This window comes from Trichoplusia ni, chromosome 3 (assembly GCF_003590095.1).
Source record: "Trichoplusia ni isolate ovarian cell line Hi5 chromosome 3, tn1, whole genome shotgun sequence".
Lineage (NCBI taxonomy): Eukaryota > Metazoa > Arthropoda > Insecta > Lepidoptera > Noctuidae > Trichoplusia > Trichoplusia ni.
Window position 1 is genome coordinate 17194121 of NC_039480.1, and position 27171 is coordinate 17221291.

The window sequence follows — 27171 nt, forward strand, 5'->3', positions numbered from 1 at the left end:
CTTAAATTAAACTTTAATTCAGCGTATGCTGATCGATCTGAAACCGATATATTTTATAGTTCTGTTTTCAACAGAAACAAATAAATTTCCGACCACGTATATAACAAACACGGGGTTGTCTAGTTTAGAAATAACTAAATAACTTTATTCTGGAACTATAAATAGACGAAAGTTTGTTGAATGCAACACTGATGCAGACGTGTCACACGGCACTATCAATGGGAAAAGTTCATCAACTGTTACTACCTTCACTGTGTAACTCCTAAAGGAAACCCCTTGTGAATGTGGAAGCGAGATGCCAATACACGCAGTGTAGTGCTTCGTCTTTCTTCAACGAAGACGGCAGTTCTGCTTGCTAAGAACTCTTTAGTATGCGCGCGGTCCAAGTTTTAATAAACGTACATTTGTTAACGAAATTGCTTGTGTTTTGTTTTTTAAAAGTATTTTTAGAACAGCCTGTTGCAGACTGGGACCCTTTTTTCATTTTACTTTTTTTGGTTTCCTTATTTAAATTTTGTTGTATTCATTGTGTGTGAAAAAAGGGTAAATTAATTTTAGAACGCCTTTTTAAACAAATCGACTTTGCTCTCTCAATATTGAGTAAAATAACCGTACATCGGATTTTTTTGTACTTAAATCTTGTTTAGTTCTTCAATTCCTTTCTGAAAGCTGAAACTTAAATGTTCAGTGAAATTTAAGACAAATCATATTCAAACTCTGCAAGCAACTTGATCGTACAGTCTAATTTATTTAGGTCATCTATAGTCCAAGTTTACAAGTAGTTATAGTTACTTAGAAACTAAAGCCTCGAACTTCGATAATTTGAGGTATTAGTTTTCGATATATATCGAAATATAAATCATAAATGCTGTTATTCAGACTCTAATGTTTATAGTAAAATAACATAAGACTGCACGGAAAGATGAGCGGTTGAGGACACCTCGCCAAACCCAGAGAGCGCGACGTGTCGCGGACTCGATCCCTGCGTAGAACAAACGTTTGTGTGATGCACGAATGCTTGTCCTGAGTCTGGGTGTCTTTGCGCATGTGACTTGAATGTTTGTGAAACCCTCGGCGACAAAAGAATTAAGTTTATAGTACGGGAGTGCTCAGAGGGTCTAAAGGGACACCTTTTCGACGTGACTTTGACTTATCAATCGGCTAAGGCTCGGTGGAATGTTATATGTCTACATGCTCAGTTCTTTGTAATGATGAAGGTCGAATTTTTACTTTCATCGAGCTACATTCCTGTTAAAAAATATTGTATTGTAAACTAATACTCGACTTTCAAAGAGAAATACAGAAATAATATTTTCATCAAGTAAAATAAACCTGTAAAGAGCTTACAGGGGCTTGGCCTAAATAAATGGTATTTGAGTGCTGGCACAGCGCCTTAACGAGGGTTCACAATCAGTCGAAAAAATAAGCCTATATTTAATTTACACAAAAATGTGTTGGTAGTAAAGTTTATAAAATATTAAAAAAGCTTATACGTTTTTTTTATGTGACTCTAAAGGTTACGAGCCATTAACATCATGTAAATTTATATGTTAAATTACGAAATTTCAAAGTCAAAACATCTTTCATCTACTAATATGTATAAAATTCCCGTGTCACGATGTCAGTTACCGTACTCCTCCGAAACGACTTAACCGATTTTTGAAAATTTTTATAATTATGCGTATTCAGTAGGTCTGAGAATCGACTAACATCTATTTTTCATACCCCTAAGTGATAAAAGGGGAGCTCATACTAAAAAAAAATATTTTATTTTCTGGACGAAATTGTTTGTTTTTATTTTTTTTATAATGTGACATTAAAAATACATACAACTTGAAAAAATTTGTATATTTTTTTTTAATGTGACATTAAAAATACATACAACTTGAAAAAATAAATATTCGGCAAAACAACGTTTGCTGGGTCAACTGTATTGTTATAAAGTTAACTATAGACGTCAATAGCCAATTTGAAAATTTAAGAAAATATATGGCAGCGAACAACTTCGACAACTATAATCATATTATTTGTAGGCTTAGTGGTACACCCTCAGGTTCTTAGAGGCAAACTATTTTTGTAAGTATAAAAAAAAACTACAAAATAGTGTAAAAATGTGTTGCGAAGTATAAATTTACAACTTGAATAAAATAAATAGTGAAGTTTAACCGAGCACTTTATCGACCTTAGAATGTTTTTAAAATGCAAATACCGTTAGTTCAATTACATTTAGCACCCGACTATTCAGGACCACAATATCTACTTCTATAAAATTTCCTCGATGCTCGTAAAATATCTAATTTGCATGACCGGTCATGACTCAGGGTTTATTTAAGGACGCTCGGCGAGACGATTTTAAAGACTTTTTTCAGAGTACCGTAAGAAATGGTAATGACGGAACCCTTTTTTGTTATTGTGATGGCAACCAAACAAAGGCCTAGTCACCGTCCTTCTTAAGGCGAAAAAAAGGCAAGGGCTTTCAGTTGAAAGAAAATTATTTCACATTAAGTAAGTTAAAAGCGAAAATAGTATCTAAATTTATTTTCATCAGAATATAAAAAAATAACGTTTAATTTCTAAAGAGAGTTTATTTTGAGTACCTATTCAATTATTTTCTGTCATAAAATGTTATAAAATTTTCAACATGCACAACACAATATTAAAATATTAATATTTTTGTTCTCTATCTAGTACTTTTTCCGGTTATCAATTCAGTATGCTGTGATGTACGTGCACTGCTGTGTAGCTTACTAAGCAAGTCCGCTGCAAAGCTACAAACCGTGTTTTATATACTCATTGCGTATCTGCCTACCACAGTCCATTTCACAGTTAATAAAAATCCATTTTATTAACATCTATAAATACTCGGTTTCAAAACTGAAAATCTAAAAAAAACTCCGTTATTCTTTGAATCAAAACAATGTGAGATTGACCGCTTGTGTGGAGTGATGAGGGTCGAAATATGTACATAAGTCTATGTGTGGGATTGTACCACGTGTAAAACGTCATATACATATTTAGGAAAAACAAATGTATAAGATTTATGAAACAGGTTTGGGAATACATTTGGTACGTTTCGTGTTATGTTATAGGTATATCACGATAATTGTCCCTGTAGTATTTCTAGGGATTTATATAAGTTATTATCTACATTAAGATTACGTCGTAGTATTCGTTCCGAGTTTTTCTGAACTGGGGGGCTTCAAAGTTTGCGGAATAGTTTACATTACAATAATAATTTGATAATAATACCAGCATATATACGTCCCACTGCTGGGCACAGGCCTCTTATAGTATAGAAAAAGTTTGAGTGGGTATCGTGGTGACCTTGCGTATCGATGCAAGCGGTGGAGGTTCGATCCCAACTGAGGCAAAGTACCAATGCTGACTGTTTCAATGTTATAGGTACTTTTTTAATTTATCTAACATGCCACTGACAAGCGTGAGGAAACCTGGATTCCAATTGTTGAAATCTGATATCGCCAACCCGCAGTGGGCTAGCGTGATGATAATATAAATATGCTCAAACATTAAATAACAGTAATAATAGCGTAACAGTTTTTTTTCAAAAAGCCCTAAATTTAATAAATGCAAAAAATAAAATTAAGTGTAAAATATAATAGTAACTATAAATTCAGACAAAAACGAAAATAATAAACTTACAAAACTCAAACCTAATTTATTTACTTGGTTGTATTTTGTTTTACCAATAATATGTTTATTGCTAAATTTAGATATAAATTACGTGAGCTGTGGTTGCGAAACAACAGCGCGAGGTTTATTGTTAAATGCCGAAGCCTTTGTTTTACACAACTCGCTACCAACCAATATTTACAAATAGACATACCTATTTATTTAAATATATCTACTTATGAAAACGGTTGGTAAATTAAGGTAAGTAATAAAAAAAACAAATAAATCACTGTTTTTTTTTATTAATTTTACCAATACCTAACTGAAAAAATCATGTATGTTTAAAAGATGTGTAAATTTCCACAAATTGTGTAAATGTTCAGAAAGGAAATAGTCAAATAGTTGCCGGGTTGATCGAAAACGATGTAACTTTGAGTTTGAGATGATAATTAAAATTTTTGATACTTAAGCTGTTCTGAAAAAAAAAGCATTATTTTGTTCACTTTTTCCCAGGCCAGTAATCAGACCAATGAACCTACGTCCCAGGCAATGTTAATAGCATCGCTGATGGGACCCTGTCGCCACTCTCCGGGGAAATATCGGCATGATGTTACTTCATTAATATTTCACCATTTCACTACGAGTGATCAAACATAAATTATGAATGACGTAATTGTGATGTCAGATTTTGATTGGTAACGCGTGTTTCTGGATTTAATGTTGACAATCAGTCGGAAATAGATTAACAGTGGATGGTCGTTACAATATGAGATAAACAAATGAAATCGTGGCAAAACTAGTTTCTCTATTTTTTTCCCTTTTTTATTCCTACTTTTCGCTTTCCGACAACTTCTTCTCCTTTTTTAAACTGAAAAAAAATCTAAGGTAATACTAAATATTAACAAAAAGATCCAGAAGTTTTTTTTCTCTTTTTTCATGGTCTTTCTCGAATTTTGACCAATGCTGCAATGTGGCCATGTTCGACAGAGATTGATGCACATTCTGCAACCGAGATTATGAAAAGATAGCAACAGTGTTTAACTCAAGAGTAAATCACACACGGGAACACATGATGGCTCAATAAATCTAATTTTTGAGCAACTGGAATCGTTTTCAGATAAAAATCATTAAATCATGTGGCTTCAATGCTAATGAATTCTCAATAAATACCTCTGTATGAAGAACCCTGCCTTTTATCATTACACAATGCCATAATTAAACATAAATATCTTGTCCAGGTCAACATGGACAGCGCAGGTGACGCGGAGGGTAACTTCACCGTGATCGGTCTCGTGGCGGACCCCAGCGCGCCGGGCGGCTGGAGCGCGCAGCCTGTCGCCACTTTCCATTACGTCAACTCCTCAGATTTGATGCCGGTAGGTATTGTTATTATGGTAAAATATGTTTCAGGGTTTTGTCTATAGAAGTAGGATGGTGGTGGATCAGATAAAAGTGGGATGATGAAAATTTCAAGATACGTTTTTTTGTGTGCAGGAATAAGGAGTAGATTTCTGATAATAGTATTTTGAGGATGTCTTATATCCATAACAAAAAGTAAACAAGTTAAAACTCACCCTATTATATCCTGTTTCAGCTTAAATGTAGAAATCAGCTACGATTACGATTATTACAGAGAAACAAACTACAACAGTTTACCAAACTGCGTAGAATATAATTGAGGAAATTTCTACTCGTAGCAATGTCAAGTTCGCAATACATTATCACTTACGAAATGTCTAAGATCCGGATTCAGCTTACTCATTCATCACTAACTTGAAACATGAAATTGTCTGAATTCGTCAACGCACATTAATCAGCCGTCCGTAATTGTCAGATTAGGTACATGACATTAATTGATTACGAATTTCCTCAGAGATTACCAAACTATGAGTCATCGTTAACTTTCTCGATATCATCCCGAACTAAATAATTAAGTACATCCACTTTCGAACTCTGACAGTTTGTAAGTGGTTGCATTAATAAAATATCTGGAGCTATTTCACCTGGAAATAATTCTATTATTTATTTACACTTTTATGCATTAAATGTACAATGGCGGTCTTAATGCCTTAGGCATTCTCGACCAGACAACCATAGGGTGATGCAGAGATATCAAGAGGTAGGTGTGCCTATAAATAAAAGTCGTAATATAATCATGAATATTATCCTAATTATACATACATAATGTGCAATATGTAGACTTACTTATATATATTAAGGAAAATAATACTAATACATAAGATATATTACACATTTAATAGGTGATTGCCTAGTTTTAGATATGAGAGTCTTTCAGCGTTGAAGGTGTCCCACTCGCAATGCTTGCTAACTAGTCGAGATCTCCCGAGCGAGTTAATCGAAAATTCACCAATCCTAATTAGATTTTGCCCTCGAAAATGTCAAACGTCTGTAAAATAAGTCGTTTTGTAATTACGAAATAGTATTAGGTCTTAATTAGTTTAGTTAAGTACTTAAAGAATAAAATTACATTTGATTCATTGGGTTGTTATAAAGATTACAATTTGTATACGTTATTGCATCTATAAATTAACTCAACCAAATTGTTATACGCTTATTAATTATGATTAATAATTAATCATGCTTTTAAATATTGTAAACATAATATTATTATACAATGTTAATGCTAATGAATAAAAGAGTGGGAAAATGTTTTCCTGTACTTTTGAACTGAAATAAATCGACACAGCCTGTTCAACCTACATATCTTTATTTTTAGAAAAGCTGACTGACGAAACGTAAATTCTACAAAAGCTTGATTTTTTTACCACTTTTTTATTGGTTCGATAAAGTTATATTGAACAACAGTTCTAAGTGTCAGACAAGAAACGTAATAAATAACAAATGTCTTTAAATATTTAATTTACATTCAACACCAACTTATAAAATTGATGTCATTATTAATCGATGTAACGGTTTACTCGCGCGTATTTATCGGGAGTGCCCGACTAGTTTCGGACCCAACTGTTACATCATTTAATAATGAATCAGGCCCAAGATAGTAACTTACTATAAAAATTGATGTTATTTATTTATACACACGGTTTTCCCATTTCATATGCGTATCCACTGCTGGTACTGACACCAATATTTATCACAATAGATTTCATCCGAGTAGAGCGTGTCAAATGCCGTTTCACACGTGACTGCGTTTCTATAATTTTTCTCAATTCACTAACGCCATATACTTTTGTGATACCATTTTTCCTGCTGTGTGTTTAGAATTTTACTTTTACGTAATTCATGTTATTTATATTTTGATCGTAATATTTTTTTCAATGAGAATCATAAAATTTAATTGCTGTATGTTTCTTACCTTGTTACATATTATGATTATAAATTGAAATGACTTGCCTTATAAATACCGAAACAGGATAATAACATTTATATTTTTAAGAGACCGGTATTTGAAAACAGTGAAGCGATCATAAAAATATGTAACAGAAATAAAAACAGATGAGTATAAAGGTTCCTTTTTCAATATTATACTTACCTATCAATCAACTGATACTTGAGCGATCACAAAAAACTCTAACACCAAAGTAGGACGCAAAATCTCTCAATTGTAAGCAGTCTAGACTTCAGTGAGCCCATAAAAAATACCAAATATTTTCATGGTCTAATAAATAAATATTATATAAAAGAATTACTGTATAAGGAAAAACAAATTGTAAGTGACGCAGTGATATTCGCAACACGTGTCTATGATTGATAATGGCGGACATGTTGACACGATTTACGAGCGATAAACAAAAACAAAGGAGGAACAGTTAATGAGTTTGGAAATATTCTCGCAACAGATTTGAGGATCATCCATCTTCTAGATGTGGAGATTGTGTTAGAGCTTAGTACTGTTGCTAAAACTAGTTCGATAATTAAAAGGCTTTTGAAAGCCGCGGCTTGAAACGCAACTTATACAGGGTACGCAGCTTAACGACGAAATATTTTTTAGTATATGTGTAGGGAGCTCGTGGCTAGGTTATAACTGCACAAGTTGATCGAGCACAGGATAAACTACGCTTGACCCGGTCGGTCTGTAGATGGGCCCATCTTTGTCATAACAGAGATATAAATAATAAGGCACTTATTTCCTTTAAAATCAGTGAAATATTTTTGTAATAAAATCAGGCTGTATTGGATTGGTTTGGAACAGTCTTAGTCCACCTTTCATGTAATTGTAGGAAGACCTAAACTAGACACTTATAACAATCACTTCACTGCTTTTTATAACAGGAGCTGGTAGGAGCTGGCAACATCGACTGGATCGGTGGCAGTCCACCGGTGGCCGAACCAGAATGCGGCTTTGACGGCATCAAGTGCTCATTACCGCACGACCCTGGGGTGCTCTCTGCTGCAGCAGCGGTGGCAGCCGCCGCTATCCTCGCCGCGGCACTCCTGGTCCGCCATTACAGATACGAGCAGAAACTCGCGTCTGTGCTATGGAGGATCGAAGCTAAAGATCTAACCTTCATATCTGCCTACAACGCCCAGAGCACAGACAAGGTAGTGTGTGATGTGAGTCGGTTTGGTATATTATTTTAATTAAGTTTTTGTGACTTTCTTAGCTAATTTTAGTTGGGTGGATCGTGATGTAGTTTTAGGAAGTTGAGTTTTTGCGTACACCATTCGATTGACTACGTACATCAAACTACATAATATAATGAAGTGTGAATGAATGAGTAGTTTTTTGTATAATAAGGGATACGTATTTTTTAATTTGTCCCTCAAACATAAATTGACAAAATTACAGTGAATGGAACTTACGCGTGGCGTCACGATTGAGTATAAATTTTACTATATCGTTACGTCACAAGCACCCTCTCCTAAACTTTAAAGCAGTTAATCTTTGTCAATGCCAGTTTTTCTGAAAAAGGAAAAAAATACGTGTCAAATACTTTTCAACTATCTAACTTCTAATGACTAATACTACTAATGAGATTTTTTCTTTTTATACCCAGTCATCATCCCTATTGCAATCTAAGAGTACCGATACCAGTTGCTTTGTGAAACCCAAGCTTTTTCAACTTAACTCTTCTTCCTAAACTACTCTAGCTACTACTACTAAATTAACTCTAGCCTGAGTTGTATTGATTTTTATGTAAACATTTTCCAAAACTTCCACAGTTTAACTTTCAGAATATGTAGCAAAGAAAAAAATGTACAACAAACAGCCGTATTGGATATAATTTTACCGTTAATTTAATCAAGCTTTAAAATTATGCACTTAACATTGAACGTTAAATATTAATGCAGTGAGTTTTAATTCCATGAAATATTGATCATGGTACCATCAGTACACAACATGTAGATGCATACATTTATTTATTTCTTCCAGATTTTGCCACTTAATTTCGAACTGACTTTAGTACCAAAAATACGAAAATTATATTAAACATTATTAATATTATTCAATTTAATAAATTGTTTTACCAATTCATCCTTTCTTCTGCTAACCGTAATTTCAAAAGTAGACACTTTTGAAACATCCTGGTTGTTAAAAAACTCAAATTATCACCTCAAATTTCATGTTAAAATGTAACGTTCTCATGAAAGAGTCTTTCTTCCTCGTGGTTCATTAGGCGACGATGAAAACCCGATCCCGAAAATGGAGAAATGAAATCAATCCGTGCGCCTGTTAATTTCGTTTTCGTTGAAACCGTTGATATCGGCTTCCATCAGTACCATCCCAAATAATGATTGACTTCGCCTTTAACCATCTTGATTTGATATCCCTACTTAGGGCCCCATTGGGAAACTTCCGGACCAATTTGCAATTCATTTTAATCAAACATTTAGTCAATTAAGCCTGCAGGACAACAATACAAAATCGAACAATGATATAAAAGTGAAATCCAATATGAAGACATCCATTAGACGTGAATAGACTTCAACCCAAAATGTTAAATGGCATAGAATTTCATTTTATTCCTTTTAATTAGTGGGCAACAGGCCCACGGTCCCGCCCGCTGCGTATGGAAAGTGATTCCGCTAGAACATAATATCGGGATAAAAACTATCCTATATATTAATCTTCCGCTAAGTGGTTTTTGCGCGAAAAATGAACAAACATTCATACATACATAGTTTAGCGTTTATAATTTTAGTAGGCTACATGATAATTATATTAGTAGATGTTACATTCGTAAATTCAGACATTTACACCGTGTTTACTTTAAGCACAATGTGTAAGTACATACATACTACCCACTACATGGCGGCAGCTAGTTTTTTCACCTCCAGTTAAGGGGTGGGTGAGGGGGGCAGGGCAGGATAGCGTAATCGGCCTATATAATTGACCTATTTATAAGAGGTGGCATAGTTTATAAATCTGTTTGACAGATCCACCCTCGAAATGACCAATCTTCACTTAACAGTAGGGTCTGCAAACCAATCTTATACACCTCAAATAATTCATTATTTCATTGTTTTGGGTTTCTCACCCTCAGGGTAAAGGTATTATTTACCCAAAATCCGTCTGTCTGTCGATCTATCACAAGTAATTGGCTTGTGGCTGTTGAAACATTTAAAATGTATTTCTATGGTTAAAAGCAAAGAGTATAAATTATAATTATATATATTTTTACTGTAGTTCCATTCAAAGTAATAATAACAATGTATGGTTCATAATCAGTTGAAAAAGGCGATGAAGAATTATTTTAGATTAGATTGCTATTCAAATGAATAATTTTCGTTTTCGAATTAAGTTGTAAGTTATTTTACTTATGTGTGTATAGTAGACAAAAGTATAATAATGTCTTCCTACGAATTACTGATTTGAAACATACCTGCAGCAAGTGCTCGTAACTTAATAAGCTAATGGCAATTTCCATCTAGTCTTTGACGGTAATGTAAACAAATTTTCGAAATGGCACTCTTCAATACGAATGGATATTTCCGCCATTATAATATGGTACATTGAACACTTTCTGCATAAAATTATAATTCGATTTTCATTTTAATGTCAAAGATACAATTATTTCTTGTTGCTAACTGAATTGTGAGGGCTGCAAAGGCCGTATAGTAACTGATGAGATGGTTAAAACAAAGAAGTTTTTAGCTAGAACAAAATTAAACGCCATTACAAGAACCCTTTTTGTTTTAAAGTTTCGAACTTTATCTTAAATTAATTAATTCAGGTTGCTATGTATCGTAAACTCGTAATATTTAGTAAGACAGTTTAATACTTTAGAAACTGGTTGGGATGTATAAGTTACCTGTATAAGGTAAACTAACATTTTAAACTCTTATATAAGTTAGAATCCTAACAAGGAATCTAACTGATATAAAAGTGGTTACACTCTCATTTTTCTCAAAACAATCTTTCATTGAAAGCTTCATTAGTAAGTGTTAACGCCCATTTTGCAAGAACACAATTATGTAGTAAGCCACTGCTACTACATTTTACCCCGAATTATATATATAAGAACGGAAAAACTAAGTGAGTAGAGCCGCGAGGCGCAAACACTGAGTTAAATAATGTATTGTTCTTTTCAATCCAGTGATCATGTCACAAATGGAGCATTAAACATAATAGATTAAGTGAAAAAAAGCTTGAAATGTGTAACTGCGAAATTGCAATTATTGTAAACTAGCTTTTCGCCCGCGGCTTCGCCCACTTCGAGGTCGGTTATATCGCGTTTCCAAGAGAACTCTTCAAAAGTCCGGGATAAAAAACTATCCTATGTTCTTTCTCAAGGTCTATATCTGTACCAAATTTCATTAAAATCAGTTCAGTGGTTTAGACGTGAAAGCGAAACAGACAGGTAGACAGACAGACAGAGTTACTTTCACATTTATAATATTAGTAAAGATATGGATTTTGAGGTAAAATAACATTCACACAGTTTTAGAATTTAGAACTGAATTAATTCCATTTTAAATTTGCCAGCCACCGACTTACATAAAGTTAGGGATAATAATTTCAATTCAATAGTAAACTATATTACTGCTGTAAGGAGTATAATATACGGACACATTAAACAGAATTCTGCGAAACTTGTAACATGTTACGAACATTAAATGTGTCTTTGAAAAGACACCTATAATAATAAATAATAATAAATAAATCCTGGGACAACTCACACACGGTTATCTGATCCCAAGCTAAGCAGAGCTTGTGTTATGGTAACCAGACAACTGATAAACTTACTTATATATTTCTAAATACATACATATTATAGATAAATTACACCCAGACACCAGAACAAATGATCATGCTCATCACACATCATTTGTCCTGGGCGGGAATCGAACCCACGACCTCCGGTATAGCAGTCAGGGTCACTAACCACTAGACCAACAGGCCCGTAACCTATATACTGGGCTGCAAATTTACGCAACGTGCATAAAGTCTAGTTAATATTATAGTTTATACACAATCAAAATTAATATTATTCGGACATAATAAAACCGTACTTTGAGTGTGTTAAAAGAAAGACCTAGTATCAGGACAGCATAATAAACAACTATAAGTATTTCTATAGAACTCTAGCAATTTCTATCACTAGCACTAAAGAAACGTTATCTGTGTCTTGTTGGCTTTAGAATAGTCTTGATAGCAATCGTAATTAGTTTGTACTGTGCGTATCGACAAAGCTTTGTTCAAAGTATATTCTTATTGACCCGACATTGTCAACAGTATTGCTTTGCATTTTTAGGAGAGGGGCTTGTGACGTTACAATTATAAATAAATAAATAATAAATGCGGACAACATCACATACATTGTTCTGAACCCAAAGTAAGTTGCTAAAGCACTTGTGTTATGGAATTCAGATACAACGAAGGTACCACAAACACCCAGACCCGAGACAATGTAGAAATGTGAATTTCTACATTGACCCGACCGGGGATCGAACCCGGGACCTCAGAGCTAGCGACACCTTGAAACCGGTGCGTACGCCACTCGACCACGGAGGTCGTCAATTATGCATTAACTAGCTATTGCCCGCGACTTTGTCCGCGTGGTTAGAAGATATAAGTTATAATTTATACCTGCCTTCTATCTATCTTGTAGAATTCAGTCAGCGTTTGCAATGTAAGCGCAAAAAAATGTGTTCTTTTTACGACCTCACATTAGAAACCTCAAAAATTGTAGCCTATGTGTTATTCTGATGTATAAGCTATATTGTGGTAAAGTTTCATTCAAATCCATTCAGTAGTTTTTACGTGAAAGAGTAACAAACATCCATACATCCATACTTACAAACTTTCGCCTTTATAATAGTAGTAGGATCTATAAGACGGACACTGAAAAAAATACGATCAAAATTTCCATTTATACATACATGGTAGTGTTGTATATTTTCAAACAATAATATAATTGAAACAGTGCGACACGTAATTGCATTTGAAAAGCGACATTTAGCTCTTTAGAAACTATGTGTAACTTTTTTATAAACCTCATTTTAAAAAGGTTACGAGATGTAGAAAGTGTTGAAGTGTTGAACACCCACACTTCTATCACATTCAATAGAGTATTTTGGTTGGCTAAAATTGTTACGTGACTTAGATAAAGATAAAGATAAAGATAAATTTATTTTGCAAATATGGGTACATATACAAGATGTCAAGAAATACATTAAGTTCTGCCATATTTTACCTTGAAGGCATGCAAAAATAAAATATAAAACATTTAGCTTAATATCTAAACAGTAGATACAATATAGTAGTAAATAAAAACAAAGCAAGTACAACAAAAAAATTACATATGAACTAGTTAGTAAAAATCTTATAACAAGGAATTTTAGCAAAATCATTCCAGCCGGATTGTTTCATGTTTTCATTCAGAAAAGAAAAATAGTTTATCCTCTAAAATACCCACTCAAGTTGTTCAATCCCATTTATACCTATGCATAAAAGCTAGAGGATACCTACTGATTACCAAAATCAATATCTTTAAGTTACTTCCCTATCTTTCTTTGAATAATTAATCCCTTGGCACTGGCATAAAAATAACTAACACATGATCTATCTTCCTAGACGTCCATGCAACACGACATGGAGACGCGTCGCGCGCACACCACGATAGCCATGTACAGAGGCAACATAGTCGCGGTCAAGAGGCTGAGGAAGAAGAGCATCGACGTCACCAGAGCGATCAAGAAGGAACTTAAACAGGTAACACTATTGCACAGAAAAAATGAAGTACATGAAAGCTTGTACTGACTTTGAGACTCAAGAATTAAATCCTTAAATGTAGCCTTTTTACAAGCCTTGTTATGTCCAACTTCTAGTTTGAAAAGGTCTAAATTGATTAAATGGATCAAGTAGTTGTCTGACTTTCAAAGTTATAATTTATGTCTTTAGCCTGGAGGCTTAAGACTAAATCGAAGCAGTTTCGACAGTTAGAGGTAGAAGTACCTACTGTTTTCTTGTGCCCATAGTACTACGGGAATGTAAAGTTATAGGTTAGGAAGGGTTTTTTTAAATGTCTCAGTTTATTTAAAACTAAATATAACAAATATAATTCGGTCAGCGACCACAGACCCGCCGCGTTTTTTTGTCTACCAAATCCAGTAAATTGCAATTTGTATTTCTGATGCTAGATCCGCCAGAATACTGAATACGTTAAACGATCAGGCGCATCGAGTCGTACTTAAGGTTTTAATAAGTAATTTTTACAACACACTTCTCAATTAAAAACAAATTTCTCCCTGTATGTTGTCAAACAAATCCCCAAGCTGACGTTAAATTTAACGAGGTGTTTAGCATTTCACACGCATAAAAAATATAACGAGAAAAAGCTCTGAGAGTGATTAGTACACATGTACTCGTACCTTTGGGGAAAAACTCTACAAAATACATTACGTCTTTGATGTTCATACCGGCACGTGATTCAGCGCGATTTCTAATACATATGTCGTATTATTAATTATAATACGAGGCGTGTTACGACACATATCAATAGAATTACCTACATTTAGATGTGAAAGACGACGTGAAAATGGACAATGGAAGTAGGTCAATATAACGATCGAAAAATGTTAATATTAAAAAAAAGATTTGTGGATATGTTTTATGTTCTGCTGTAAAAAATGTTTTCTATATTAAATGAACATTAAAAATGAAATTTTCCAAAACGATAAATGATTACGTATCTCTCGTATTTCGGATAGCCATCATTTTCTATTTCTAGACATTATAAAAATATAAGTTGTCGCTAGAGATAAATTTGGTTAAATTAAAAACAAATAATTATACCTATACTTCTCAAAAGCAATAAAAAACCCTCTTAACCGCATCGCGGGACAAAACATTCAAACGTATGAGGAAAGACAACTATAAAATCCGATTCCTTTAGATTAAGATCTTTATTACAAAACGTTTTACAATCTAGATCGGGCGAATCCTAAACAATCGTAAAACGTTTGATTATGTAAAAACTTTGTGATCACGGAACGACCATTTTATCTTTAAGACGTAATGGTCTTCTATTCACATGTGTCGTATCATGCTTGGCGTACGTCATTTGTTTAAATAGATAATCTGGCAAACACTTTTCGCGAAATTATGAAATTGAAACATACGCTAGAGCTTTGTGTGCAATTTTGTCTAATAAACTATAATTGTTCGCGACTATCTAAAGGTCTGTTGTCTTTTGTACACTTGCAATTAGTTTAAATCTGAGTTTCAATGTATAAATTCTTTTATCGGATCAGTTAAGCTCATCGCCCTTTAGAAATGAATCCGTAATATCGTAAACAAAAAGTTTATTCGCAACAACTTATTGCGCGTAAATCACAATCAACGCGGTTACCTAATTCGTTTACTGTTGTCGTATTTTTCTGGACGCCTTACAGATTTCTAACTAATTGATCAGGAACCTAATGAGACGCATTTACGGAGGCGGATAATATTCCACCACAACCTCTTGTGGTTCTACAATGTACTGCTGTTATTTTGTTTTGTTTATTTATAAAACTAAGCCAGGAGGCAATAAACTGCGTGGGTTTATAATAGAAATATATAGGTACACAATGTTTGTCTTGAAATAGTTCATTGCAAGAAGTAAATTGTTTATATTGACATTTTTTTTACTCTTAGCTCATATACCTCTATTTACAACAACAGGTATTACGTAAAGTATGAAACATTTTTTCCCATATTTTACTTATTTCCAGTCAGGATATAGGGATATATCAGATATTATAGTTTATCGCGTCAATAAAAACTTTATAATACAATTTATCTTCGAGTTTTATTATGAGGAATAAAAATAAAAAATAAACATTCTAAGCATAATGCAAATTTGATAAATAATTTGCCTACTGGCGTAAAGCATTTAAGGAAGATTAATTTGCAGAAAATATCAAGGATAAAGCCGTATTATTAATGCTAGCGAAATTCTGTGCAATGACGAAAGTAATTATGTTATAATTATTTTAAATATTTCAAAAAGCTTTAGGGCAGAACAAAATATCGTTATATTTGTGTAAGCCAGTAAGATAATACTGTTGGCTTTGAAAAGATAAAGTATTCAATTAAAATTTTTACGTGCAATTGTGGTACGGTAATAATAAGGTGGACTTATTGAGGTAAGATATTATTAACCTTATAAATAAAAAGAAACATAGGCAATTTACCTTATTATAAAAATCAATGACGTTATAGTTCCGCTCCTATTATAATTATTCATAGACTGACAGTTTTATTCTAAAGCCTTCGTCAATAAATGGGCTATCTTACACAGAAATAATTTTACAAATCTGATCAGTACTTGTTAACACACTCAAACAGTTTTGCTATAATTATTGATAAATTAGGCAGCACTTTCGTCTTTCAGCCACGTAATAAGAAACGACAAACAAACTTTACAACTTATCGTACACTATTATCCTACATTTTGTAGAAGCGAGACCACACCGTACATCTACTTTCTTTCAAAACTGTAACGGTACTTACTTGCATCGTTTTAAGAGATGGCAGTAGGTCTCAAAATCAGCTCTATAACATCTTTGTATCACCAACAGATACGCGAACTTCGTCACGAGAATCTGACAGCGTTCGTCGGCGTCTGCGTGGAAAGTGGATCCGCCTGCATCATATCAGCTTACTGCTCCCGAGGGTCTCTAGCACGAGTGCTGGCTGACAGGGACCTGCACCTGGACGACATGTTTGTGGCCAGCTTGGTTGCAGACCTGCTTAGAGGTCTGACGTACCTCCATGATTCCGCCCTCATCTCTCATGGAAACTTGACTTCGAGCAACTGTTTGGTGGACAGCCGTTGGGTGCTACAGATAGCTGATTATGGACTTCATAATTTGAAATGTAAGTAGTTTCGAGTTTTTAAATGTTAAATAATAATACTACAAGTATTTGATGAAGAAAATGCGCACAACCGAATGAGAAACAATACATTGTTTAACCAGAAAGCAGCTCAAAGCTTGAATATACAAAACAATTGTACTATCGCAAATATTTATTACATTGTTATCTAAATCGCAAATTGGACTTGATAAGAAGTTTCGTAACAGAAGTTACGAAATTTTCGACTCGTCTACGTCGTAGTAGCCGCTACGCAGTTAGACGATACTTTGGTAAGTTTATCGAGATCGACATTTATTTCAACAATACAGCAAACAATAAAACAACACTCAGCAATATTTACTTGTGTGAAAACATTTCCACTAATCTCACTAAATCCTTATGTTGCTCCGCACTACGGAAATTATCACACCTGATCCTGTTACCGTAGAGCAGAAGAGATTAATAGCGCTGAGTATTTACATAAGCAAGATAACATTCATATTAATTCATACTCGGAACATATTGGAACTATGAATGTGTAATCTGTATGAAAGATTTAGGGCAAAAATACACCTATTCTTGTTTTACTATGAACTCGGCAAAAAACGTCTTAAAACAAATAAAACTGTTAAAGATGTGTGTTTAATTTCGACTGTCTGTCGCCACGTTAAATGTCAAATGATTCACCCAAAGACACTACGAGTAAACTTGAAGAATCTCAATTTAAGTGAAACCATCTATTTTAAGACATTCGCAACACACCTCCCAGACTCGACTAATAAGACATTGTAAACATTTCGCCTACTCCCAACCACACATAAGTATAAGTTACATACGCTTACTTCACTGATTAACATATAACAATTAACTGCGCAGTAGGAGAAAGACCGAATTATTCGAAAATTTCAGCTACATTTTGCAGAGAAAAACCACAGATTTAAAAACATTTTACTGAAGCTTGTACAGAATATTATTTGCATGTATTTTACATTGCCTTGCAACTTTATCCTTAACGAGTCATAACGTTCACTGACACTATGTGAAACCTCTAACAAATTACCTAAGTAGGTACACAATGTGATCGCATTAATTATTAAATAACCAAGGTCCTAGGTCTCAACCACTTAACAACTCTGTATCGATATAAAAGGCGAGCTGTCATTTTAAACTGACTTTCTGACTCAATCCGGTTTTTTTTTATATTCGTTACCTCAGCACTTCAGTCTGGATGAAACAATTTTGTTGATTCTTTTTCATTTAACTGGATAAGCTGTCATTTAGTGCCTCTAGTTTGGCTCAAAAGATTTTAATTTACGTCATGTTTAAGGTTATGATACGTTTTTGGTTGATAAAACAATATTATCTAAAATCAACATTTCTTGTATACTTTCAAAATATGCTCGTACATCGCATTTCTTTTACATAGACGGGTGCTCGGACGCCGAAGACGCGTTACGCATGGAGCGCCGTATGCTATGGCGTGCACCAGAACTGCTCCGAGAGCCCAACCCCCCTCCCCGGGGCTCGCAGAAGGGAGATGTGTACTCCTTCGGCATCATCCTTTACGAGATACTTGGAAGGAATGGACCTTGGGGCGATAGCAATCTTACTAATGCTGGTAAGTCTCTCCGACTACAATTTATTTAATATTTGAATACTGCTGTATTTTTAACAAACACTATTTGATATGTAACGATACGGAAATAATTTATTCTCTTTAGTAGGTTGTTAATACTCTGTGCCTTTATTATTTTCTGTAGTGCGAATATGTTATTTTATTTTTGACGTGTACACGTCTTCAGGAAAGAACATCCTATGGGTATGTTACAGTGGTACTTATTACTTCTCTAAATACATTTAAATTTGGCATTATTTATAAACGGTATGGAAAAGTACTGCTATGCAAATACTGTCATGATTTTTTATCTATCTCTCAATCTTGTTTTCATCAAAATGCCGTTCTTAGAAAAGGAACTTCATTTTATGTGATGAAAATGAAGGGCTTTCAGCTTGAAAAAACAAGGATATGATAATTTCATTCACTTCAAGCAGAAAAACTTTTCTCCTTTTCATAAAATATACTCGAGAAAATCTTGAATATTTTTTTTCTACTTGGTGTAAATTTGTAGTGCGTAGGTTCGTATGTACACCTATAAGGTATATTTTGTGGAATCCATATTAAAAACCATTTGCTTAAATGGTTATGAGAAATGCTTCGTGGACTAAGATTTATATAATTTTAACATCGCTAGGATTTTATAGGTATATTAAAACTACATATTTTTCTTACTCTTACTAAGAAAATGGGTTAAAAAGGGCCAACTATGTACCACGCCGAACATTAGAATGATTACCCAATTGTTTTTAAAAGCCCAAGCGTATTTTATTTTCTAACATCGTTCATTGCTTTCCAAGTAGATAGGTGTGTTTTGTTATTTTATTGTATTGCAGAATATTAAACGCTCAGTATAAGTAACGTTTTGAAAATAGATCAAACAACTCCTATAATTTGTTACATTGGATGAATAATTAATTTTGTTTGTTATACAAATGTTTCGCAGAAGTTGAGCTGTCGTGCGTGCCAGGTTATGTAAATATTTATATTATGGCGGCTAAAATATTTCAATAATATAAAATCTTTGAATGCACATAAGGAAAACCATTTATTAAAGATAATCCTGACAAATTGGGCGCTGAAGGGTCCAAATGCTGTTTGATTTTTTTGTGTCATATTTCGTTTGTAATTTTTTTATATTTTGATCCCGGTATAAGACCGTCTTTAAGAGCATGGTTACCTTTAATTATTTCCTTTATGCTTTTTACGCAGAGATCATTGGTCGTGTGAGGCAACCGATAGGTGGGGTGTTATTCCGGCCTCCTTTATCGGGGCTGGTGGCCAGGCCGGCTGTGCTGGCAGTACTGAATGCCTGCTGGAGCGAGCGCTCTGATCGCCGACCTGACCTTAGACTCGTCCGACTTCGCCTTAAGGATATGCATGCAGGAATGTAAGTACATGGTTGTTTACGGCGATAGCGTGATACACGGCGTAGAGTGGTGAACCTCTTTCAACACTGCACTAGCCTTTAGTTCCAATTTACGGGGTGGTGGGAGACCCCAGAAGAATCGCAGTGGCGGTGATTTTATGACACTCCAAAATGATCCTTATAAACATTAAATAAAAGTAAATAAATATTTAGTGCTCCGCAGTGCGCTTAGCGCAGTCCTTTAAAAACGATCATTACAAAATTGAATTCCTACAAATGACTCAGTATCAAAACATCTGATAACTGAGTAGATTGTCAAATGTTTGTGGACGAATGTTGATAGCAACGTCTTTTTTCCAAGAACTCTTAATTCCTTATCTTCCTGTGTTGTAAGGTCTATTATGTATCAACGAATTTATTTTCCATTTTTTCTCAATACAAAATGCTTCGACTGATCTCACAGAATTGTGATTTTCCATTAGTAAATGACAAAAACATCGCTGCAATGAACGTTAGGTAATCCACAAAGAACCTGATGAAAGACTCATGTACCGATCTATTATTGAAACATGGATACCAAACATTTAAGTTAATTTTAGTTAATCCGCGCATATTTTAGGGCTGATTTTGCGAATAATCGTATTTCAATGCCGGCAATAAATTTCAAATGCTTTACACGCACTTTGGGGTCTTTAATTTGTTCGCATAATACATATACTACACAATACATTTCGACGATATTAGATATAAAATACCGTAAAACGGGGTGAATAGGACTAGCGGAGCAAATAGAGACGGCATTTGTAAAGGTTTCAAAATTATTTTCAGTATACATAATTATAGATTTTGATGACTATCGACTGTTTTATAAATAAAAATTTATATTATAGTATAAAATCCATCCCTACGAGTATTAACCCAGTTTTACGATACGTATTATTTAACATGAATCCTCAGAAAACTATCGTCTTAAAATCAATTATGCTAAACCTAAAAACATAATGGTTATGTAACCTTATTTTGTCATTCATCACGGTATTTAATAATTAGCAATCATTATGCAGAGTCTTGTCTTGTTCATAATCTGTCTAGACCTGCAGATATAACACGTTAATACTCTAAATATTGGCTAAATGTTAGAATTATAAATATTTAGCTATAAATAAACTTGCATCTTTAAAACTTACAGCCTACAATGTTTATAACCGACTATTTTACATACAAAGTACATTTAATTTTCAATATTTGATGCAAACAATATATATGGTCATCAATAATTAAATTTGCATAATTTATTAGCTAAATTAATATGATATCAATAATCTATAATACCGCATGTTATTAACTATAATTTTTGTATGATCGTGCATCACTCTTGTTGATCATTCAATCTCTTTCCATTTTTATATAGTATCGCAGTGTTGCTTAGGACTTATTTTTGTGATAAGGTATCTCTCAATATTCCATTATGATCCTTTATTTCTGAGGTAATACATACATATTCAAATATCGGCACGGAAAAGATTGTAGAAATATAATTATTTAATTCTACTTCTATTCTATTCTAGGTTATAAAGTCGTATAAGTGTGTCATCATATTTAGTTAACTTTTTTAAAGAATATAAATTCTTAGTCCTAGTAATTAGGTACTCGGCAAGACAAAGTCATCTTGAAAAAGTCTTTCCGAGAAATATTACTGTCACCACTTTCATACTAAATTTAACTTTTACGAGTACGGAGTACAAATTTCCCTACAAGCTCGTAAATGTGAATTTCTTTGAAGCAAGTAGCAAATAAATTTCACTGCGACAAAATGACTCATATAAAGTCTTTAGCAGTTCTGTATTTGTCTTATTTCCAGGCAGTGGAATGTGGTGTTGTCTACAGATATTAATTTTGAGCTTTAATGTTTGGTACTTTGTTAAATGAGAGATCAACTACTGGAAAGGTCGTTGGACTACTTTTTTTAGAACCAGAGTAAGATGGACTGGGTGTGTTCGAATCTGGAGGCTGTATCTGTTCCCATTCGAAAAGTAGAGACTGGTATCTAGTGTTTTAAGTATTTTATTTTTCTTATGATCTCTACTATATTTTTCTATATAAGTAGAAACTTTATGCTAGAACTGAATTATTTTAACTTGACATGGCACTCAACAACCTGAATGACCATACTTCAAACGTGTACAGGAAAACGAACATATTTGACAACATGCTGGCCATGATGGAGAAGTACGCGTCAAACCTGGAGGCCATCGTCGCGGCGAGGACTGAACAACTGCTGCAGGAGAAGAGGAGGACCGATGACCTACTGAACAGGATGCTACCGAGGTAACAAGACTCCTTGAAGGTGACGTTACGTTGTGTGATAAACCGCATTCAGCAAGCATGATCAAAGCTCAATTTTGTTTTTATACGAAAAGGCCAGTGTCTAGAACGATCGGTGTATACATGTAGATTAAAAATTAACACTTAACAGTTAGGATATTGAAATGTTGTTCACTATGTAAACATATACATATGTAGGTGTAAATTGTGGTAAGAATTAGTTTCCTTTTCGCAAAACTGTGGTCTTTTGACCTGTACCGGGAAATGCTAAGAGAGTCGGAGGCCTGCAGTGGGACACTAATGGCTCATAATCATAACAATAATTCACAGAGGAGTTACAATGTTTCGCTAGAATGTTTCGTGGAAGGCAATTAAGCGTATGTAGGTAGAGGGTTTTACGAGAAACTTGACCATTAAAATTAATTATAACGTAGTGTAAAAGTTAACCTAAGTATTACGATCGTATTAACAAAGGTAAGAATATTCTTGGCTAATATTTTATTATATTTCGGCTAGATCATTCAAATGTTTCAGTAATGCTTTCGAACTATTCAGAAATTCATTAATTTTAACACACCAAATATTTTTTTAATGTACCTCATTTAGTTTATTGGAAACATTGTAGTTATTTTAGTAAAACTTTTAACAGATTACGAAAATACCTCGCGGCATCTTTTAAAAAATCCTTTGTGTCGTATTTACGTCAGCAATAATCAATATGACTTCAAATAAAACACATTGAACGAAAAGCTTCGTGAATAGCTCTGTTTGTTTTGAAAACTAGGATTAGTCAGTCGGATCCGATAGATAAGCCGGACATTGGAAAACAACTGCGCAGTTTTATAATACTGTTCGATTTGGAAATACCATTGAAGCTTAAATGTAGATAACAATCTCTTCTATAAATTTACAATACCAATGTACTGCATTGTCATTGAGGAAGAAAATAAAGATTATGAATTTTCTTTCGATAGGACGGTAGCGGAGGCTTTAAAGCGAGGAGAAAGGGTACAAGCAGAGAGCTTCGATTGCGTTACTATATACTTCAGTGATATCGTCGGATTCACCAAGATGGCTGCCACTAATACTCCCATGCAGGTAAATATATTTTGTCTTTAACTCTTATCGCTAAAATTCAAGTACTATAATAAGTATATATGTATAGTATAAGTATGTTAGTATAAGTATGTCAATCATTTTATGTTCGTCATTTAATTAAATGGATGACCTGGACATTGCTCCCTAAATACGCAATTTAAGTTTAAGACAGTCTTAATTATCTGTTCTTTAATATCGACAGTAACTACAGACTTAGTTACGACGTCCAATTAAATCAATTATTTTACTAATTCTACTGTAAGGATGTTCGTTCCTCTAGAAATATTAAATACCCAGACTAAACACTGTATTTTAAAGAGCCTTAGATATAATTAAGCTAGACTATTGGGAATTAATTAGAAGGCTGAACTTGATGTTTTAGCATTCTATTAGGCTAAAATTTGGTCGAACTAAACTTGTAAATTAATCAAATAAAAGAAGATACTAGGTATTTTGAAACATGAATTAAAAAAAAATCCTTATTACAGATTAACTTTCGTGCCAACGAAAATCTAAACGTTTCTGTAACTTACACTTGAGCAACTCTTACAATTTAAAATTAGAATAATAGCGCAAGATTTCGTGCACTCCAAATCCTACAGTCTTGTGTCTAGATTCTTCTAAAAACCGAACTGTCAAACAATTAAAAATTTAACACTCATTATGGCCTAAACTTAATTAAAAGGTCATATTCAAGTTACTCAAAGCACCAGTGAGATTGAAAATGAACCAATAAAACGATTTTTTAACAAATGAATGATGCGAAAATAACCAAGGAATGTAGATCATGGGTTTAAAACAAACACTTTTGATTATGTAGATCCTCTTGGAGGAATCGTAATCCTTAAAATGAAAATCGTCATAAGATAAATTATCAGTGCTTAAGTGTAAGTAGAATAATTTAAAACCAAAGTAAAGAAACATGCAGACCATAAAACAGATATGTTCTGCGAAATGATTTACACAGGTGCGGAAAAGTACCCGGCTTTAACAACAAACGAAGCAAAAGCAATCTTAAAGCTTTATAATAAAGTCGCTAATGGCTATATGACATGTATGTATATTTGGAAATAAATAAGAAACGGTGTGACATGAGATAATATACTGATATTATGGTTAAAATCTCTTATGTCATAGCAATAAGAGGCTTAAAAGCTCACATTAATTAATACGAGAATGGCTCTCCAATCATTAACTTTTAGTTAATGCGATGAGTAATGAAATAAACATTTTAGTAAAAAAAGTAATTAATTATCGAAGACTCCAGACGTTTCTTTATCCCGACTAATGCAACTTGATCGTAGCGTCAAGATTAATCAATGTAATATTTTGACTCTCGGGCGAAACTAATCGAAGTATTCAAGCGTGCAGGTTACTACGTGAGTTCATGACTCAACGAGACTTTTTGTTAAAAGATTTTTATCGTAGAACTTACTAGAACAGAACTGAACACATCCTGCGACTGCAAACTAATTAAAGAAATAGCTCAATTTCTCCGTAGCGGGTAAACTACCGGCTACGTCGTAGCCTACGTAGTAATTTAACGAATAAGGCCGTAGAATTTGTAGCAGCTCATCTATTATTTTGTTCATAATTTAATATTTTGAACATATTTTGTAAATTGTATTCTCCGTAAATAAATTTAATTTACAATTAATATTGGATTAAGTAATTGGGACAAGCATTCTTGTTTTGAACCCAAATTCAGATGCTTCTATGTCAGCAAAAAGACGAGGTAAACAATGCCTTTGAAAATTACAAATTACAAGAAAACAAGTCATTTGAAGTATAATCAAAGTACATCATAAATACAGGTGGGGAGGCTTAAATTCCTTTACAAATAAAAACATGATTAAAATCTTTTTACATGAACTATTTTTTTATAAGATTATTATTATTACGTCTTGTTTACAAACTTTCGCAAAGTGCTTTCATAGTCTTATTCAATTTAAAGGATATTGACTATTGGCTACCGAAATGAAAACAATCTTCATAGCCTATATATGAGAGTACTGTTTATTGAACCTATAGAAGCTATAACTAATTGTACTTCGTAAGCGGGTAATTAACAAAGAGGGTTAATAGGGTAAGCCGACTGGAATTTGAAATAGATTTATTTTCGACTGTCTCAAAATTGTTTAATCAATCCATTCTTTTGAAAATTTGCGAGGAGATATTTGGAACTTAATGAAGGACTTTAAAAAGGCTGTTTTGTGCAGTAATAACGCTATTTACAGTTACGAAGCCCAAGTGACCAAAGAAAAGCGAGTGCCATTAATTACATGGTGATAGTGAATATATGACATACTCTCAATGAAATACTATATTATATTTACACGTACTTGATGGTACTGTTCAACCAGTTGTCTTATTCAATGTAAAGTATTGTAAATTCAACGGTTTATCTAAAAGTGATAAAGTGGTTGAAGGAAATGTGCAATCTGTTTTAAAATTCTACATTCACCTGCATTTTTATTTGATCCAATTTCGTACCGCCTTTCGATTCTCTGTAGGAATATAAACACTGCGGCCGAAATGTTGTTACTGCATTGCAGTAACGTTTACTGGTTAATTTTACTTGTATGCAGGGTGACTGGAAGTAGTTAGGACAGTTAAGAGAACAATGGAAACGTACGTGTAAACCATTTTGTAGTATAAATTGAATTCATATTCAACTCTAAAATTTATAAAAGACTTTGTGCTTATATTTAACAATGTAATCGAAGTTTTAAAAAGGAAAATGTTTATAATTACTTTAGCTTACACATTAAGTAACATAAATATAATGATATATAATATATATCTTTATTTCTCCTCACAAAAAGAAGACCGGTACAATATAAACACTAAGAACAATAAACTCGGAAAGAGAAGTCACAGTCAATATAATTTGATTGTGTAACTATACCTGTAACTTTGATCAGGGACCGGCCGGATACTCATTGAAAGGGTTTTTGAAGGGTTTTTTTTAAGCGCTTCAAGAAAAAACCCTATGACATATGTTACACCTTCGAACGGATTACTGTAACCCTGTTCCGAACAGGTTACCCTTTACTACCCTGTAACACTGTAACAGGGTAACCCACTCCAACCTAAGACAATGCAATATGCACTCTTTATCATAGACATTAGTTTGAAAATAGTATAACCACGAGCGCACGTGACATCTTACCGCCCAGCGGCGCCATTGTTGCATTTACCGAGCGACTTGTAAACATGGAATAAAAATCATTGTGGATATGATCTTACAGTTTAATTTTGCTTGTCGCACTTTTGAAACGTTGTGATATATATTTTTCGTGTCTATACTTGTAGACCAGGGTCGATAATTTTTAAAACCAAAAAAAAAAATAGTAGGGTGAAACCCATTAGAAAAGGAGGGGAATATTATAAAAATGAAAGGCAAAATAATTTACGGGTGATCTGAGGTCGGGAAGGGGGTGGGAGTGACGTTTGAAGAGTAAAAAACGGTTTTTATCGATTTCCGGCAAAACTAAAATTCGTATCGAAAAAAGTCAAATGGCAAAGTTCTAAAAGAAAAAGATCTAAAACTTTTGTGTTTAAATTTTTTTCACATAACCTCAAAATTTATGTGAAAAATCTAAAAAACCAAAATTGTGGTTTTTTATTTTTATCTTTTACAAAAATTTATTTTTGTAACGAAATTTGGTGAAAACTTACTTTTTTGTGTTCCAAATACGCTGTAATTTATTTGATTAAAAATATTTATTTTTTCACCTTATTTTGAATTAATATAAAAAAACACTCTAATTTTCAATCGAAAATTCACCCGTCAAATCTTCTCAGAAAAAAATGAAAAAAAACTTGTATTCGATTTTTTTTTAAATTATTATAAATAATTTCATCTAA

At 33.5% G+C, this 27171-nt stretch overlaps 1 protein-coding gene across 5 annotated transcripts in view; it reads left to right on the plus strand.

The window, feature by feature from the left end:
- LOC113492203 (guanylate cyclase 32E-like) overlaps nucleotides 1-27171 on the plus strand; it is a 122230-nt gene that overhangs the window by 86210 nt on the left and 8849 nt on the right. For 4 of the 5 annotated variants that reach the window (XM_026869561.1, XM_026869564.1, XM_026869562.1 and 1 more), the window contains 8 exons: nucleotides 4869-5006; nucleotides 7882-8163; nucleotides 13628-13765; nucleotides 16618-16915; nucleotides 18321-18512; nucleotides 19722-19899; nucleotides 22066-22206; nucleotides 23178-23301. In XM_026869561.1, the coding sequence (XP_026725362.1) occupies nucleotides 4869-5006; nucleotides 7882-8163; nucleotides 13628-13765; nucleotides 16618-16915; nucleotides 18321-18512; nucleotides 19722-19899; nucleotides 22066-22206; nucleotides 23178-23301 (1491 nt within the window). The remainder of the gene's footprint in view (nucleotides 1-4868; nucleotides 5007-7881; nucleotides 8164-13627; nucleotides 13766-16617; nucleotides 16916-18320; nucleotides 18513-19721; nucleotides 19900-22065; nucleotides 22207-23177; nucleotides 23302-27171) is intronic. The other variant, XM_026869563.1, reaches the window with a different exon arrangement.